General features: G+C 40.5%; 1 protein-coding gene across 1 annotated transcript in view; it reads left to right on the top strand.

Moving 5' to 3' along the window:
- The first annotated feature begins 6,232 nt into the window (after positions 1–6,232).
- Positions 6,233–19,935, top strand: part of kcnd3 (potassium voltage-gated channel, Shal-related subfamily, member 3) — a 173,844-nt gene continuing 160,141 nt past the window's right edge. Inside the window, exons 1-2 of the mRNA XM_037535646.1 lie at positions 6,233–6,831; positions 8,051–9,227. Of these exons, the coding sequence (XP_037391543.1) occupies positions 8,125–9,227 (1,103 nt within the window). The 5' untranslated portion in view covers positions 6,233–6,831; positions 8,051–8,124. The remainder of the gene's footprint in view (positions 6,832–8,050; positions 9,228–19,935) is intronic.

Raw genomic sequence — 19,935 nt, 5'->3', positions numbered from 1 at the left:
CTCAAATTCCCTGATCTGGAGTACAATTGATGATACAAGCAAAGCAAGCTTGCTAATGACACGTTATCGCTGGTGAACAGATCTGTTTTTCTCTTGCAAGAGGTAATGATACTTTTTACTGCAGATAAAATGTTCTTTGCCTACCTCTACTTGTTTAATTGGAAATGTTTTGGGTAACTATTCACTTGTGATAAATTACATTGCATCCATTTGATAACAACAGGCTTGTGTCTGGCAAACATTGTTAACAAGTGCACCATCACTCCTCTACTTTGAGCTCTACTTTCACAAGTCACTGAATTGGTTTACAAATTTCACACTTAGTTTTTTCACACCCTAATAAGTCTACTTTCCCACCCAAATTTAGCCCAAAATTTCTCATGGTTGTCTTCAGACACTGTCACTATTAGATCACATATGGCCCCTCGAGACCAGAGGAGATGTAGTGAGCGAGTGGACATAACAACAATAGGGTGATTGGATTGGAAAAAAGTCAACAATCACAGTGTTTCATGTCAAAAACTACAACAGCTCACAACACTTTGGTGCAAGTGTGTGACTTGGGCATGCAGTTTGCACTATACCAGGGATTCTTAATCTTTTCAGAGTGCACTCTTTTTTTAGGGTTCAAAATCTTTCACATGAAAATGATTTTCTATGATATAGAGCACCATTCTTACAACCCACCTGGAACCCTATCAGTGTAACACTGAGGGAGATGAAGAGGTAGGATGCAAGTCCATAGTTTCATAGAAATCCATAACAAATAAGAATCCACAAAAGTAACAAAACAAAGAAAGAACACTAAAGATAAAAAGACTTTAACAGAAACCAAGGGGTATTGTGGAAACCAATATACAACAGGGAAAACACAAAACAGGGCCTGTAAAACTAAAACATCAAGCAAAAACCAACAACTAGCGGTAGAAATACACAGTGAACAAACTGAAACATTTGTGGGTAATGAGAAGGTGGGGCTACAGACAAGTGGCAGGTAAGACAGATAACAAGGAAGCAGGACATTGGAGGAGACCAGAACAAAAACAAAAGCACATGGCTAGACAGAGACAAAGGGCAAGGCAAGAGAAGATGTTAAAGTCAGAACCCCAAAGGGGATATGAACATCTGTACTGTACTAATTGGTAGGCTTTAAGCTTCCATTACTTCATAGCTATATAAGTCTCCACTGACAGAACTAAAGAAGCAAACTTTGGAAATCGAATGTGTCTTCTGTGTCCACCTATATTTGCAGTGAGGAGAAAATTGTGAAGGAGGGTTAACAGCAGATTTCTGTGAGTTAAAGTTTGGATTCAAGGCATTTATTTAGTGCAAGCACTGGTGCATTATGATGCCTGAGTTGTGACCTTGAATATTGTTCTGTTCCCTGTTTCCAACTTACTTTTCTGCTGGCTTAGAAATGCCTCCAGTCTGAAAACTGCCATGGATCAGAATCTGACGTCTAAGTCTTAGACATGTGAATGCAGCAGGGCCGATCACTAAGTCAACACAATGCTGATAATGATGTCCTCTGAGGTGCAGGTTTGGGATGTGTGTCTCCTTAAAGCTTTTCCCTGATCTGATAATGGGATGTGGGTCACAGTGGGAGACTTCAAGTCTTAAGCGAAGCAAAGAGAACAGCCGCATGCTCACTGCCAGCCCACCACACATTAAAGGACAAGTCCATTATAAAGAATATAAAGAAGAATTTCTTGTAATGGAATTCTCTGTAGGTGTTTGAAGATGGAAGGAAAAGGCTTGGGTCAAACACAACTGGTGGCCTAATATTGACATTTGGGCATGGACATGTTGGTGACTTTATCCTGTTATTACACTCTCTGCCAGATCCAAAGATAAACCAGCCTCATTCAGGGATGCAGGAAGGCATTTTAAGCTGAGGTGCATTTTAAGCTAGGAAGGCATTGTAATCTATGTGCATAGTTCGCACAAGTTAATTAAAATGTAATATTAGCAGTGATATAGGACAATGCCACATTCAGTTGTGTTATTTAGTATGCTATTTATTGTATGTGTGCAGTGTATTATATAAAATTCTATGTTTGAAACAAACGTCCTACAGGACAGGGTGCCATCCAACCCTACCTACATCATTTACTACATATTTCTTTATGTAAATGATATAAGATGTATACATGTAATTAAAGTGAATATGTTCAATATTTGTAATTCATTTCCATAATGCATTTACAACATTTCTTGTTTCAGCACAGAAAAAAGTTTATCTTCACCATAACAAAATGGATGGATTTTGGTGAAGAGGCCAATCATTTTTACATTACATTTTTCCTACTGACCCAGAAGTTAATATGGCATCATCCAAAACCTGTACCAACCAACCTCATTCTTCCCTACACAAATTGGGGTGCTTGGTGAAATACTCAACATTTTAACCCTTTAAATGGCCAGGACCCACCTGCAGTTTTATTACATACAATCTAGAACAGCTCAGCCAGTTTTCACCAAAGTCCCTGTAGTTACTGAATAAAAAGCCTTAGTATGTAATAAGCCTGGAGTATTAATGGGCTAATTTAATGGCAATTATAACTACCAGTTTGATTTCAAATGTAAGACAATGGACAACTTAAACAGTATACAAAAAAAAGTCGGACTTCATCTCCCAGAGTGCTAGGGGAGACCATGTGACAGATCACGTGCTCTCTGACTCCATTGTAGAAGACTTCAACCCTCAGGATTCTCAGACTGATCAGGTGGTTTCCCCTCACACCTATCAGCGATCTCAGTCACCTGATTATTGAACTCATGCACCTGAGAATCATCAATCACTAGGATATTTAAGCTGGGACTTGTGTTGAGAACTTTGCAAGGTATTGATTATGCAATCACTCCGTGGTTTCCGTGGTTTCCGTGGTTTCCGTGGTTTCCGTGGTTTCCGTGGTTTCCGTGGTTTCCGTGGTTTCCGTGGTTTCCGTGGTTTCGACCCTTGGCCTAGTGTGATCTGTTTCCGATTTTGGTTTTGCCCTGTAGCACTTTTGCCTTCTTTGATTGCTTAGTGTTTTGAATCCCTGGACCGGACTTTAACCACAAACTGTGTTTTTCCCTTTTGGATCCTTCTGGCTGTGTGGATTATTAAACTCTCCTCATCTGACCTGCAAGCGTCTGCTATTCTGTCTGCACGTTACATCAGGTCAGCGCCAGTGGGCAAAGACTCAATCAGTGCAATTAAAAATTTCTTACACTTAACATGTGTACTTTTAACCTTCTGGGGGCCATGAATGTGCCTGCACGTCAAATTTGATGTTCCCTGACCGATGAGATTGATGAAATGATTCACCTGTGGAGTTATGAGGCTATGAAGAGAGGTTGAAATGCATGTATGGTTGTCACCAAAGCCCTGCAAATTCCTGGACACTAGCATTGATTTTTTTGATTTTTTTTTTTTTTTACAAAATTTAGTGGATGGGCAGCTATGCTCATAATGTAGTCTAAGACAAATAAATGACAGTTGAGCTACTTAATTTGAACTAAGTGTACCTATTCTTTGTATGCAAATAATCTGACTGCATACAAAGAAAAGGCACTACTAGCATATGGATTCAATTTATTTAAACAGAATCAATTATTTCTTGGACTGGTAACCTCAAACCCTGGACAATTCAAAGAAATTCTGAACAAGTGGCAATGCTAGACACACGTCATCTGCCTCTCACCATGTACAACTGCTAGACTTGTGTGTCTGTCTACAATTTCTACGAAACTGACCAATGGACACTCAGGAAGTCGCTAGGATTTACCCATCGTGTCCGAACCATTCTTCATTCAGTCAACATTGGAGACGCATGTGAAACGGTGTGCAGAGTTTACAGCTGCTGAAGTTGCTGCAGTGGTTATGGAAAGTAGCAACGAAGATAGCAGAGCATTTTGATATGAAATGTATGGGTTGTGTTATATGCAAGTGCCTCTAAAGGAATATAAAAAGATATGCAAAAGTTGAGAAAATGCCCTTAGACGCCCGAGGTTTAATGAGCAAAACTGTTGAATATAGGAGGGTTTTTCCCCTTTATCCCTGCTGACACTGGTCATAGTAACAAGCTGATCAGAAGGATCATTCTGATCTCTTTTGTTAGGAATATCTGTTGGCCTAATGCTAGCTAGCCGATCAGGAGAATCACTCTGCTCTCTTTCATTAGCTACCTGCTTAGGAGGAAAACACTGCTCTCTCTCTCATTATGAATAGCTGTTGTAGGACTAATGTTAACTAGCTAATCAGGAGGATCACTGCTTTCTTTCATTAGAAATAGCTGTTGAAGACCTCATGAAACCACACAAACACTGGGTTCTGTTTCTGGTTCATTTTGCTTCAGTTTGACTCTTGAACTAACTTGTGTCAACCACAAGTGGCAAAAAATGTTGTTTTTAAAAATGTTAAGCATAAACAATGAAAAATGCTTACGCCACTTCACCATACGTACTCATACGTACTACATACTTCAGCTCTTTTTAACAGTTGCAGGTGGTAAATACTGAATGCTGAAAGTCAAGGCAGCATGCTGAATTCTGATGTCTCTGGCATCATTGGGCCAGTTCTCAAGGTCTTAGTATGTGGGATTGTCGGTCATTATGAGTTCTCCACTGCCTGTTAGCAAGAACCTTTATGTGGAATCAGAGATGGTGAAGTATGATTGATTGCAGCAGGGAATGTTCCAGCATCTGTTCGCAGCTGTGCAGTTTTTTGTTTCACTTGAATGAATTGGGGTGAGCATATGCCGTGTTTAGAGGTGCCATAATGCCAGCTGATATAACTGGCTGGAAGGCCAGGCTAGTTGGCGCTGGTTCAGGATCAGGTATAGAGGGCTTTCTACTCCTTAAGCATGAATGCGCCAGCTGTGGTTACTGGTCCTGGGTCATTAGTATTCCTCAGGACCTTCAGCAGCAGTGCAGGCCCCTGCAGTCCCTGCTGAATTAATTAAAGTTTATATTGCTCCGTGGAGCAGTGAATATGTGGGTATCCAAACAAAAGGCTTCACCTCATGCACAGTTTTACTTGCATAGTTAACTTCCGCAAACTCGTCTTCCTTATGTTCTGCCAGATAATTGCCCTGGCCTCATGTAGCAAGCCAAGCAAGGTAGATGAACACTACTACTTAAAAAGCACACAGAGGTGGCATTAAAGTCATCATACTTGAACTGGAGAGAGAAGGTAGAATGGCATTCTTCTTTTTTTCACGCACTGGTTTACATACGGAGTGTGATGGTATTGGTTTATATTTCCAGAATGTCCATTTATTTCATCATCCTTAGCCTTACACATGCACATACACACACAAACACACTGACAAGCATGACTTATTTATCGTCTCTTTGCTGTATGAGCAGTGGTATTTTGTTATTGCGCCCTGCTCATAGTTTTGAAGAAAAAGAGCAGTAGCATCACCCCAGCTGCAGTGTTAAAATGGCACAGAGTTCTGCGTTCAACTCTGTTTCTTTTTCTCTTGGTGTCTGCAGTGACATTTGTTTCTAGCGGAATCTGAGCTCAGAACTGTCTTTTCTCTAAGCTATTGGTAACTAGCAAAGATACTTTCTCTAGATAGACAAAGCACTTCTTGTAAGTCGCTCTGGATAAGAGCGTCTGCTAAATGCTGTAAATGTAAATGTAAAATGCTATAAAGCTATCTATAGGTTATAGGGATAGGCTGTAGGGCTTTAACATCATTGCATTACACCGTAAGCCCTGTAGCAGCCTTGCTGCATCAAAACAATGCATTTCTAGTTCAATCATGAAAATGATTTATAATGCAAACCCAAATTTCTGCTTAAGTAAATTGGTAATGTATAACAAAGAAATAAGAATGGTATGATGTGAAAGGTGCCGATCCAGAGAAACTCACTGGCTTAGAATTGTTCAGAGTGGTTATGAGGCTCTTACATGAAGTTGTTACATGACATTATTACGATGTTTATATGGGTGAGATGTGGACGCGGGAGTAGTTTTGTGCTAGAAACAGTTAACAGTTTCACATCAAACCACTTTGAACGACTTTGTTTGCATCTGACAACGACTGAGTTGTGCAGAAATTTTGAAAAATCGGTGGAATTGTCCTTTAAAGCTTATGCTGGAACACGTCTTCCTTATAAGCCCCTCGTCGCTTTATGCGAGCCTGTTTTACTCGAGGAATGTCAAACGACGTTTTAAACATGTTAAAACGGTCTGAGGTCTGCGCGTTCCGCCGGCGCTGCGATAATCGACTGTGAAAATGGACTTTAATGCCGCCGCCACATCCAGAAGGGCTTCACTAAAGCCGGAGAGGCTGCAGAGTGAAAGCGAGCGGATGCTGCCTCGGTGCGTCTGGCGCGAATCCGGCTGCACGAGCACCGCGCGTGGCACGTAGAGAGAGAGAGAGAGAGAGAGAGAGAGAGAGAGAGAGGGAGAGAGGGAGGTGGGTAAGGGAAAAAAGAAAAAGAGACCCCCACCGCTGTCTATCGTGTGAGCGTATTCCACGGGAAGCCGCTGGAAGAGCTGGAGCCGGAGCGCTGAGGGAGCCGCCGCTGTCCGTCAGCACACATACACTCAGAGACTCATTCAGCCGCTCGGACATCACAGGAGACCGAGAACGACGAGAAAAGCGAACGATTCGCATCTGTCGACGCCTAAATGTCGTGACTTTAGTTCGTTTTCCGGTACAACAGTACAACGCCGGCGCAGTTTAGCCCGTGATTCAGTTTTTTTTCTTGTTACTTACTGGCGGTTTACTTGTTTTTCCCTTTAATAGCTAGTTTGAAAAAGCGGAGCGACCACTTTACCGGAGAGTCAACAACGTGGAGATGTCCTTTCTGTAGCTTATCCATTTTTCACGGGTAAGTGACGGGGAACTCTTCGGTTCCCATACAGTATAACGTTGTTCTGGTTCGTCTGCTTTTGAATGGAACAAGAATCTCAGTTTGTAGCCTGAGGTTACGCGCTTTCTTCATTTATACCGTTTCTATCGGACTTTTCTCGCTTTTTTATTTGTGAAATGTAATGCAGCTTGTTACACCCCGACAGCAATGTACCCGGCTGTGTTCCTGGGGTCGTCTTTAGGGTTCTTTAGTCAGAGCCCCCTGATCAACAGGTACGGTAACGGTAACAGCCTAGCCTTCTTTACAGCAGCTCAGTGTGGACTTGCTAGTGCGCCGTCTAGTTCAGTTAAGTTCTGTTTAAAAATCTTGGTCGAAGTCTAAATTAGCTGTAAAACTCATTTCTTTACAATGCAGCTCAAATTTGTTCAGTTGCAGGGTCTGTGGTGATGTAGCAGTCATTACAGGCTATAAATACAAGACACAGAAGTCGTATGTTGTTAAACTGTATAATGTTTCAAGGCTAGGCGTGTATTTTTGTACAAGTTTAGGAAAATGTGTGCTTATGGCTGATAGGAAACACACAGCATTTAATAGAAAACATCAAGCTTCTTGGTGGAAGTCAGTCAATAGGACGTCCGCAAGCAGGCATCATTCTGATAAGAATGTCTTAATCACATGTTTTATATAAGTAGTCTGTAGATCATGTCATATGTTAAATTATATTTTTTTGTATGTCTTATATATATATATATGTATGTGTCTTGTTTTGGATACTGTGTCGAAATCACTATGTCAGTCCTCAATCTGTTTACCCCTGACTCTGAGAACAACTTTATTTTAAAAATCTTGTCTCCTTATATCAGTTTTCTTTCTCTATTTTTGCCTTTTCCTCCCTGGTCTTCCTCGCTTCCCCAACTCCTTCTGCTTTTCTCACCTTCTACCCCTCCTCTCTGTCTGGTGGTCTGTCCTTTCTGTCCTCCTCATGTCCCCTCTCCCTTCATCTTCCACTCATTGCATCCTTTCTCACTTGACTCAGCTCCGATCTCACCCCCCTCTCTATGCGCTGTCCTCCCTCGCTCTCGTCTCCTTTTCTCCTCTGTCCCTAGCTTCTCTCATCCCACTCCCACTACTGTGTATCCTCCCCCTCTCTCCACTGCATTCTTTTTCTGTATATATCTTCTTTCTCTCTCTTTCTCTTGTTCCCTATTGATTCTCTCTACCTCCTTTTTCACCATAGATGGTGTCTGAGCTGAAGTCAAGCTGGTTGTGAAGGTGTTTGACCTGCTCCCCTCGCCCCCAGACGGAGTGACCATGGCTGCGGGTGTAGCGGCCTGGCTTCCCTTCGCCCGGGCAGCGGCCATCGGCTGGATGCCCGTGGCCAACCTGCCCATGCCCGTGGCACCAACCGACAAGAACAAGTGCCAGGATGAGCTCATCATCCTTAATGTCAGTGGTCGGCGCTTCCAGACCTGGAGGAACACCCTGGACCGATATCCTGACACCCTTCTGGGCAGCTCTGAGAAAGAGTTCTTCTTCAATGAGGAGACACGAGAGTACTTCTTTGACCGTGACCCGGATGTGTTCCGCAGCATCCTGAACTTCTACCGTACAGGCAAGCTGCACTACCCACGCTACGAATGCATCTCGGCTTATGACGAGGAGCTGGCCTTCTTCGGCATCATACCTGAAATCATCAGCGACTGCTGCTATGAAGAGTACAAGGACCGTAAGCGAGAGAATGCCGAGCGCCTCATGGATGATCTGGAGGACAGTAAGGACAGCAAGTTGCCCAACATGACCTTCCGTGAGACCATGTGGCGGGCCTTCGAGAACCCACACACCAGCACCATGGCTCTTGTGTTCTACTACGTCACTGGCTTCTTCATCGCAGTATCGGTCATCACCAACGTGGTGGAGACAGTCCCGTGTGGCTCCGTGCCCAACCAGCGGGACATTCCATGTGGCGAGCGCTACACGGTGGCCTTCTTCTGCATGGACACGGCGTGCGTCATGATCTTCACCGTGGAATACCTGATGCGCCTGTTTGCTGCGCCAAGCCGGTACCGCTTTATGCGTAGCGTGATGAGCATCATTGACGTGGTGGCCATTCTGCCCTACTACATTGGTCTGGTCATGACCAACAACGAGGATGTGAGCGGAGCCTTCGTCACACTACGTGTCTTCCGCGTCTTTCGCATCTTCAAGTTCTCACGCCACTCGCAGGGCCTGCGCATCCTGGGCTACACGCTGAAGAGCTGTGCCTCTGAGCTTGGCTTCCTCCTCTTCTCCCTCACCATGGCCATCATCATTTTCGCCACCGTCATGTTCTATGCTGAGAAAGGCTCCGCGTCCAGCAAGTTCACCAGCATCCCAGCCTCTTTCTGGTACACCATAGTCACCATGACAACCCTGGGGTGAGTTATACATCACATTTTGGCTTGAGATTTCTTCTTTTTCTGATTGCAGGATGTTTAATAGATTTAGTCCACCATCATAACCTGAAATATCTGACCTGTTAGTGTCTTCCTTTGCCTATATTTAATGATAATTCCTTAGACCAGAGGATCAAAGCCTGGCTTTTTTGTGGACTGGTCTATAATGTCTGGGAAAGAATGATCTATAAAGGCAAGATGTATGAGAGATGGTTCTATTAGGACAAGCTATGTGCATCAACCATGATCAGTCTTTCAGCTGCATTGACTGTATGGATGACCTTGATATTCAGCTGCCCTTCAATCTGTTGATTTTATGCCTTCTATTTTTATGTAAACTTTATCCAACTAGCACCCCCAGCACCTCCATTAATTGTCTATATTCTTACTTAACCTATTCTGAGACATGCCAGTGTCGCCAAGCTGTGAGTTTGTATTTAACTTGTTGCCTTTGGGCTGACTTTATTTATTGTCAATGATCTGCCAATTAATATTAAAAGTGGGGTGAAACAAGCCAAGGGCCATGCTTATGTAAATCGTTCACATTACGACAAGTAGCAGGAACAACTCAATAACTCTTTATGGCACAATATGTTCTGCTTTATGGCCTATGCCTCTCAGTGGCTCTGCACAGAAAAGAATAAAAGAGGGAGAGAGACAGACAGAGAGACTCCCAGATCTGCTCAGGTGGATGATTGGTTTTACGAGGTAGTGCTGGATTAATTAAGATTATTGGTTTATGAGTGATTAATTGAGATGATTGGTTCTATGAGTGAGTGGGGGAGTCATGACAGATTATTGCTTCCTTTGGAATGCTGTAGCTGTAAAAATCATAACTGGGTCATTAGCTGTGTGTGCGTGTGTGTGTGTGTGTGAGTGTGTGTGAGAAGTTGCAGCCTGGGTGTCTTTGGTTTGGATGGCTATTAGGCAGGTTTTGCAGAGTCACAGTGACGAGTTGGTTTACAATAAAAATGCTCAATGGTTCTACTGACAGATTCCTGTTATTTTTTTTGTTTCTTATCTCTTGTTTTGGTGTCTATTTTATGTTGTTGTTTCTTGTCATTCCTTATTTAAGCCTCTTATTTGTATGATTGGCTTTTTGTCATATTGATGATCCCTTTGACAGGTGGACATTCTCACTGATCTGTACTCTTGTATTCTCATAATTGGCTCTGGTGCATCTTTGTCTTGAAAATGTTTTGTTTTAAATACCATAAACTCTGGGTGTTTGCACAGGAGTCTTTGCTAGTTCATGAGAACTGACCCTCTTTGTGTGTGCGTGTGGCTCCCCTCATCAATAAAACACACTTTAGGGGTGTGTCAGTGTGACTAACGATGCGCTCCATGGCGTCTGCTGACTAATGTAAACCATCACAACATTTCCAAGCCCACTGACGTCACAGTAACAGAGAAAGAGAGAAGCTTGTAGTGGGTTTGCCTCCTGTTTGAGAGAATGGTGTGTGTGTGCTTGTGTGTGTGTTAAGGGTGCACAATATATGGACTGCACATGTATTATTTGCAGACAAATGGGAAAATGTATTATTATTGTCAGTCTAATATTAGAATTAGAAGTACAGTTGATAATTATAAGCAATAACTTGTGCTCCCCAATTGTGCTCACAACACTGAGGCACATATAGTCCTTATTGTGTTGACTCAAAAGGTCCTTACTGAGTTCCCTAGGAGGTTTAATTGCCAGTTTATTCAGCAAAGACATTGCTATATCACTAGCAACTGTGGACATTAATTATGATTAGCTCAAATAATCATGATCATGGAATTATTTAAGCCTGTATATCAATAAGAGTCCTTAAGCAAGATTCTAAATGCTACATTTCCCTACCATTGTAACTCACTCTAGGGAATAGCTTCTGCTAAATATGTTCTATATGTTTATGATGTGTCATCTGATTTCATTGTGTCATATTTGTGAAATCTATATAAAATTAATCAGTGATTCATCTTTTATCCAGTGGCAAACTTAGAAGCACCCACGGGCAGTTAGTTCTAGTTGAATGGGGAGAGACCTATGACTAAAAGCCATACTAATGTTTTGAAAGAATATTTGAAATCGCTGGTAAAATCACAAATAGTTTATAGTGTTTTGCTTACACATTGTTTTGCCTACCGTGCATTTGCATATCTCCATGACAAAAAAGATTGTCTCACCTATGATCAATCAAGGCTATTGTCTGTTTTTATTATCTTTCTGTTATGCATCTGTGTCATTCATATTACAACAAGTTTTAAATGCAAAAAGTAAAATGATTGGTCATTAGTATAAATATTGGCCACAATGTGGTGTTGATAATCAATTATTATTCTTGATTGAGACGGCTTCATATCAGTTCATTCCTATTCAGTGTATTTGTTTATTTTCTCTCAAACTCATCTGGAGAGTATCTCCGCAAATTTGAATGTTAGTAAACATGTCCAAAATACAGCAGTCCAAAGAGGACGTGTGTTGGATGGCAGGGAGTCGGACTCAAGTGCAAAGATGAAAACCCATGAGAAAGGATGTTAAACAAATTTACTGAGGTAATGGGATGTGAATTTGTCATGTTGGGGATGAGGTGACCCGGAGCTAGGCTCAAACTGCAGGCATACTGAGCGGCGGTCTGTGGAGCGCAACTGGGAAGGACTGGGTAAAACACCTCAAGGAGTGGGAAGTAAAAAAGGTGGAATAAAGGGCAAATAAAGGAAATACTGAAAGCAGCGTGCACAAACAAAAGCTGAACTAGAAACATGAATTAAAGGAAAATGAGAAAACAAAAGACACGTCCATAATTATGAACGTGAGGCAGATTTTATTTCACCTCACGGTCACCGCTCTACAAAGGTGAGTCCACAGGTGTGTCAGATTGGGCTTAATCAGCCTGATGGCTTTGGGGAATTGGAATACTTTGCAGGCTGGACCCTTACACCATGAGGTACTTAACATTTTTTGGACTGGTATCTTGAGATCACAACTTAATTCTTGTGATCTCAAGATAACAGAAGCTGTTTTCTTGATATCACAAAGTATTTGTCTTGGAATCTCAAGATTATTAGGTTATTTTGTGAAAATAACATACGTTACTATGACATCACAAGATGAATGTCATATCTCAGGATAATAGGATAATATAATTAATAATAATAACTACCTCATAGCTTCTCTGCACTTTTGTTTCAAAATCATTTAGAATCTGCGTGAAATATAAAATCAAGAATGTTTTGTGCTTTATATTTTGTAAGATAATTAAAAATGCAGTCATTGAGTATGAAAAAATGACTGAGCCCATGATATTACTATGATAAACTGATACTATCACACCGAAGTTGGCTGGATGCGACTTCTAAAGGCACAAAATGGCATCACCCAGAACATCTTCTCAAAATGACTCTTTATGGGGAAAAAAGAAACCTGATATTCTGCCTTTTACACTTTGGGCTACCCAACTTCTTTAGAAAGTAATACACTGCCCAGATAGTAAACAGTCATATTGGTTAGACCACACAGGGCTAAATCCATTAAGTTTGGGGAAGTATTGAATCTACTCAAGTGTGCCTGTATCTGTATGTGACATAAAATCATCCATGAAGGCAAACACAAACAGTCACATGACATCAGTTTTACAGCAGCTTATGTGAGCCTGCAGACCTTCCTGTACCCTGGTAGACTCATTGTATTCTGTCAGAAAGACCCTGGCCTGCTGCCTACACAGAACAAAAAGTGCCTGGATGAAATTGGATGAGCTCTAGATCACTGTTTGTCAAGCAGATAAATCAGAGGTCTTTCTCTTTTCAGGGGAAAATTATGAGGGATGAAAGCCAAGTGACATGTTCACTGCTTAGTCAGTCAATGCCCTTCAAGTATGAGAAGTTAATTAACTTACTAGTACATTTTTGATTGCTGTGAGTGCACAGCCAAGCACTTTTGCACAGGAGCAGAAATCAGCAAAATCACCTCCCACATTACTTTTTTTTGATGTGCTGGATGCATACACATTTATATTGTTTGTCTATACTTAGATGGCACATGGCACTATTGATGGCTATCAGTATCAGACCAATATCAGCAGAAAATCCTGGATCAGATATTGGAGGAAAAATAAAGTTAATCCAGTCCAATCTTGTGACAGATCAAGCCTGAAATAGCACACGCTCCCGCTGTTTGATGTGTTGTTGTAACCTGTGTTTTTTCCTCTGGGGTAGTAGAGTGATTGAGTAGTTTGTGTATAATAGCCTACTTTTAGATGTTCAACTTAAGTGAAGTGCTTCAATTAAAAACAGCTATTTTTAAAGCTTGGTGGGTTTTAAAGTAAATCTCTCAGATCAGTGTTGGTATCGGCCAAATGCTCAAGTTTTTGGTATTGGTATTAGTCAGTAAGGGGTATAACGCAATCCCTATCTTAATGTATTTACTAGCTTAATCTTTGAATACTCAACTATCACGTTCTTTATGTTGACATTTATTTCTTTGTTTAGTATTCTGAAGCTTCTTTTTTGTTAACCCTCTGGACACAAACAATATTGTGGATCCCTGACAGTTTTTAGAGTTAGAGGCTGTTTTAAACAAAACAGTTCATCATAAAACCAGCAGAAAATGATGATTATTTAATGATGGACAGGATAATAGGCTAAAAAAACTGTCAAAACACATTAGTTGAAGGCCACACTCCTCCTAGGCATTTGAAGGTCACCCCATTTCTTTAAAAGACTGAAGCAAGATAACATAGTAAAAGATATTAGAAGGGGAAACATTGTCACTCAATAAACTCATTTGTTTACCCACATAAAGCTGAGAGATGGAGATAAACAGAGACAGCAGCCTAGCTGATCAGTTTAAGTGATTCCTATAGAATATCTACTGAATTGAAGTTGAATTTAAGTTGGTAAGACATATTTAGAGACATCTTTTCAGTTACTAGACATACTGACACATGCTGCATATGCTGCTCCTATTTATTGCTTTATTAGCAAAAATCAGTATTATCATTTTTAAGGGTAGCCCTGAGAATAAGTATTCAGAGTTGGTACTTCTGAACGAATATTCGAACCCTGTAAATTGTGGTTCAGACCAGCCCTGTAATATAGGCATGCTTTCATTTTGAATCAAAGATTGGAATTTCACTCCTTGAATGTCAGTAATCAGCACCGTCATCTTCTCATCTTGTTCTTCGAGATGTTTCTAAATAGATCTTCCATGCCGGATCCGTCAAAATGGGCCAATTATTATAATGTGCTTTGTTGCTAATTCTGTGACTCCAAAGGCTGATTGGGAAAGAGCGTTTCTGCCAAAGTTTTGTTACAGCAGTTCCTGACTTTGGAAGCAGAGGCTGTTATCTTTCACATTTCTCATTTAACAGATTTTATATTTGTGTGCATTTCATCCATTTATACCTGCTTTTTGTAATATGTATATGTGTAATGATCTTTTTCCAAGTGTGACACGCAGTATGACACTATGTGCAATCTCTCTCTCTCTCTCTCTCTCTCTCTCTCTCTCTCTCTCTCTCTCTCTCTCTCTCTCTCTCTCTCTCTCTCTCTCTCTGTATTTTAAACACAATGTGAGCCTTAACGCCAAGACGAAACACAGAGCCCTGACCTCCAACAAGTGAGCACTAAATTAAACATGTGCTGGTGTAAACGATACAGAGGAGAAAAAAAAGCAGAGAGGGAGAGAAAATGTGCTACTCAGATACCTAATATAGCAGCCACAACATACATGCTACATGACATGCCAATTCCTTGATACACTATTGTTCACTCTTACTGTGTTACAGGGAATTATGCAGAGAGCAACAGATTCCGCTTTCAGTCACAGGCCAGTATTCCTGTATAAATGAACAGTTATTATGAGACTCTTCTGAACTTCTAGTGCTAGCAGTAGAAGTTTTATGACAAACACATGTTGTAAAACAATAAAACAAAGCACTGACCATTACAGGATTGTGTGTTATGTAACAGTGATGAGACCTCAGCCGTGGTCCTCTGTATCTGGAGCCTGGTTTTTCAGTGGTGCATGAAAGGGGTGTCTGTTTAAACCAGCTGCATCCCTGCCGTCGTCTTTCAGTTCTGCCCAGCAGATTGCAACGTGGAATTTCTCTGAATTTTGGATTGTTAACAAAATTGATGTTGACCTTTGGATGGGCAGCTTTTTGGGACGTTATTATTTCCGTGAGCATCACAGTTCTATGGTGTATGCTTAAGCGGACGGGTGATTTGTGGCTGGACAGTGAGAGCAGAGAGAGGTATTGTTTTTTTTTTTTTATGCCATTGGTAATGAGATGGGGCTGACCTTTAGGCAGAGCCGCACATCCCCAATGACCTTTAAAGAAAAAACACAGATCTCTCCTCTGAGCTTCAGCAATCCTGTAAATGCTAGAGAGAGGGAGACACAATAGCCCTGTATCCCTCTCTCTCTTTTTCTCTCTCTCTTATGTGATAGGACAGAGTACTTTCCTGCCTTTCTTTTGTCGGAAACAGTTTATAGATTACATGTTTGTGGGCAGCTTAATTCTGTGTGTAAATCCAGCACCGCTAGTGATCAAAGGGACAGAGGAAAATGAGGGAACGGGGAATAAAAGGCAGTTGAAGGGATAAGAAAGAGAACCAAAGGGATGCAAGAGAAGGACAGATTAAGGATAGAGATAAGGGGATGAAAGAAGCAGAATGGATGGATGAGGGAAAGATGGTAAGCGAGGATGGAAGCAATGCGATTACCACAGCAGAGCGAGGTATCGAACACAAGGAGAATATGCTGTATGTATGTGAGAGTGTTCTTTGTGTGTGTGTGTGTGTGTGTGTGTGTGTGTGTGTGTGTGTGCACATACATTGGATCAATTGAATCAGTAGAACTCCTTGAGGTCTAAAAAAAGTGCTGGTTTGACCTGTGACTCTTGATGTGAGATAAGCTCTCAGAAGTGAATTGACAATTCATTGACAAAATCGAAAAGCTGACCACGACCTATTGGTCTCTGGTCAGTAGAGGGGAACTCTTGGGACTTTCTAGGCCTAATGATGTCTGTGAAGTAAAAAAAAAACATGTCTGTAGTTTTTTTGTTCATTTTATTTAATAAAACCGTCTGCAAGTATTGTACTACTACTCTTATTTCTACTCTTATATTGTAAAGCAAGTTACAATTACTGATTTTCTTGCAATAAATTGCTATTATTTAATCCATGCATGTTAGTGAAAAGAACATACATGAAAAGATGAGTAATAAGAGAGTAAAAAAATGAAAAGCCTTTGTGAAAGAGTTGTCTTTTACATCTCAGCTTGCAATCATTACAATTATGTCAATGTCATGAAAATAAATAAAATAAGGATATAGTTACGTGACATTAACTTGAAATGAATTTGTGTGATGTATACTTACATTTGGTTTGTGAAACTTAGTGAGATACCTCTAATAGTTTGGGTAAACTTAACTTGTTAGGGTTTACAGTATGTGAATACAAATGGTAGTTTAACCAAGTTTAAGTCAGCTGTTAGAAATGGAAAACAGCAGCAGCAGCTCTACGCTAGAGCTCTTCAATGAAAGAGTCTCTGTAAATATGCTATAAGGTTAAATATATGCTAATATCTGTTATAAGCTTCAAGCTTTAAAACATGAATGGTCTTTTTCAAGCTTCAGTTGTTTGTAGTTAAACTAGAATTGCCAAGACAATCGTGTGAAACTGCGCTAACATACTACTAGAATCCCATGTGGGTGCTAGAAATCAGCATTATCATTAAGGTTTTTGGCTAGAATGTAGAGCCTAACACTAATAGTACACACACACTGCTTGTTTTAGGTAGTAAATAAAAAGGCTATGTTTGTGTTGTATCCCCCCATGGTTCTTATAAGCACCACTGTTGAGTTTGTTCAGTGAGCGATTTCACACTCTCAATGACCTTGTTTACTTCTCAACAATTTAATGCCCATCTCTTTTATTCCTTTCAGTAAGCTTTTTCTTTCTTTCTGTCTAACTTTCTCTCTGTCACTTATCACCTGTAAGTCCTCTGTATGTTACTCTTGTGACATTGATCATTCTGCAAGTGCATTTCTGTCGTTTTTATATTCGCTTTCTCCCCCCATGGTCCGTGTGTGCATGTCAATGCCTGAACTTCTCACAGTCGCTCCATCTGTCTTTCTATGACAGCTAGTGCTCCTGTCCCATAACACCCTATCACACACATGAAAATACTCACATGCAGACACACAGAGACACAATGAAATATGCAGTGTGACACGGATAAAGACAGACAGAAGCAGCTTTCTGCAGAGAACTGGGAGTCATTTCACTGAAGGTTCTGCTAAATGCAAACTGAAGGCTGTTTTCTTCAGTAGAATGTAATAAATCAATGTCTATAAAAGAATTAGTAATAAAAAACAACCCTTAAAATAAAATAAGGTGTATTATTGAGAGATGTGTGTGTAGCGTATAAACAAATATTGTCCCCCAACAAACTGTTCAAGCCCCCATGACAGGGAGACCAACCGTTTTTGTTTACTAAATGGATATTCAACAAAATATTTATTCAAATGTACTGGAATATCTTTATTGTACTTACTATTTATTGAAATGTACTGGAATCTATTTTTTAAAAAGGTTTACATTGTTTTTTACTTTGCCTTATATTGGCTTGAAAAACACCTCACTGTTTTGTTGCCCTCTGCTTGTTACTGCTTAAATCAAAACGGAGAAAAGCGATCACTGGTGCGCTCCACGTTTTGCTGTCTTGTGTTTTTCAATCTGCATTTTTTAAAGTCACCCACTAATACCACACCTCAGCCGGTGCGGCCTGTGCTAGTCATATGTATTAGGCATCTGCTGGGCATCTCCAGGCTGATACGATGCAGCATCATGATCAATTATCAGAGTAATATAGTAACTATTATCCTAAAGCACCAGATATAGTAATTATCCAGGTTTAAACAAAAATATTCAAATGTAATCCTAAATTTAAATCTGTCCTCTTTATCGTGGATTTAGGACATTTGACAGACACTTTTATGTAGTGTGACTTACACTTTATTCATGTCAGAGAGGTTGGCGAATGTAGTCTTAAGAGTCTTGCTTGAATACTTTTACTTACGGTCGAACCCCATCCTGCTATAGCAGTGTTATCCACTACGCTATACGACAGACTGTTTCTAAACTGCAATATTTGCTTTTAAAAATAAAGCAATTAATTCATTTACATCTCTGTCTTTCTCTGCATCGTACAAATGAACCAGCCATAAAACTTTACCTTAAACCTTCCAAACTGTTGCAGTAGCTGTAGCATTTAGCTGCATTCAGTGCGGAATGGCTCTAATGTTATTTGGTGTTTACTGTCTCCTTTTCCCACATGGAAGCCCTGTGGGTGCACAAGACAGGGCCAGCAGGCTGCAGGGCCAATAGATCACTGGAGGTACGTATGGAGGTGTTCCAAGACAGACTGATTGAGGTACTTTGCCTGCAGTAATGTCACTGAAACTGTGGGAATTGGAGTCCTCGGAGGGCAGGCAGCCATTTTCTTATAAAAATGCAAGGTTAGCTCACCACATCTGTTCAGCTTCTTTATACAATAGCTCTCTCCACTTATTGACTCTACATTCCAAGTTTGGGCGAGGAAGGGTGTCAGTCTGTTCAGAAGTAACAGTTTGATCTCATTCGAACAGCTGAAATCAGACTTTGACATCCCACAATCAAATTTTTTTAGATGCCTGCAAGTACGCAGCTTCGTTAAAAAATATTTTTCACCATCCTTGACAACACTTGAGAGGCATTGGATTGATGATTGTTTAAGTATTAATCCTTTAGACAGGGGAATGGTATCCATCCTATATGAAAATATTCAAAGAGTCGCCTCCCCTACTCTGAATCATATAAAGGCACAGTGGGAGGAGGAATTAGGAGAGGGAATCTCAGAGGAAGCCTGGCTTCAGTATGTGTAAGACATGGATTACTGCAGTTCAAGGTTCTTCATAGGTTACACCTTTCCAGAAATAAACTTGCAAAATTATATCCCAATACTGATCCAACATGCCTTAGATGTAAAAAAGATCCAGGCACCCTTGGTCACATGTTTTGGACATGCCCACAATTATTAGACCTTTGGATGGGAATTTTTAATACCTTTTCACATATTTGGAATACAAATTTCAAACCTAACCCCCTAACAGCTTTATTTGGGGTAGTCCCAGTAGACATACTTGTAACTTCAGACTTCAGTTGTAGCCTTTTCCACTCTACTATCTTGACATATGATCCTTCGCAGGTGGAAGGTGGCCGAGCCGCTTTCTCACAAAAATTGGGTCAAAGAAGTCATGGCACATCTTAAACTAGAGCATATGAAGCACACTACTAGAGGGTCAACTAGGAGGTACTATAAATGCTGGCAACCATTTATGTCACATTTCGCTTCCCACTAAATTTTTTCACATCTTTTTGTTTTATTCATTTTTATTTATTTATTTGATTTCATTTTTTAACTTTTTTCCTTCTCTGCATCAGTCAGAATTATAAAGCATGTTAGCTAGAATAGCGATAGGGTGGGCTAAGGGGCTTAAGAGTGTTTGTTGATATATCTGTCTTTTGTTCTGTATTTGTGTGTTATTGAAAAACCAATAGAAATACAATAATAATAATAATAATAATAATAATAATAATAATACAATAGCTCTCTCTCTCTGTCTAGTCTGTCTCCTTTTTCTCATTATTCCAGCTTGATAGT

Source organism: Pygocentrus nattereri, chromosome 28 (genome assembly GCF_015220715.1).
Source record: "Pygocentrus nattereri isolate fPygNat1 chromosome 28, fPygNat1.pri, whole genome shotgun sequence".
In the NCBI taxonomy this organism is placed as follows: Eukaryota; Metazoa; Chordata; class Actinopteri; order Characiformes; family Serrasalmidae; genus Pygocentrus; species Pygocentrus nattereri.
The sequence above is the reverse complement of the archived record's forward strand: the minus strand, read 5'-3'. Positions and strand labels throughout refer to the sequence as shown.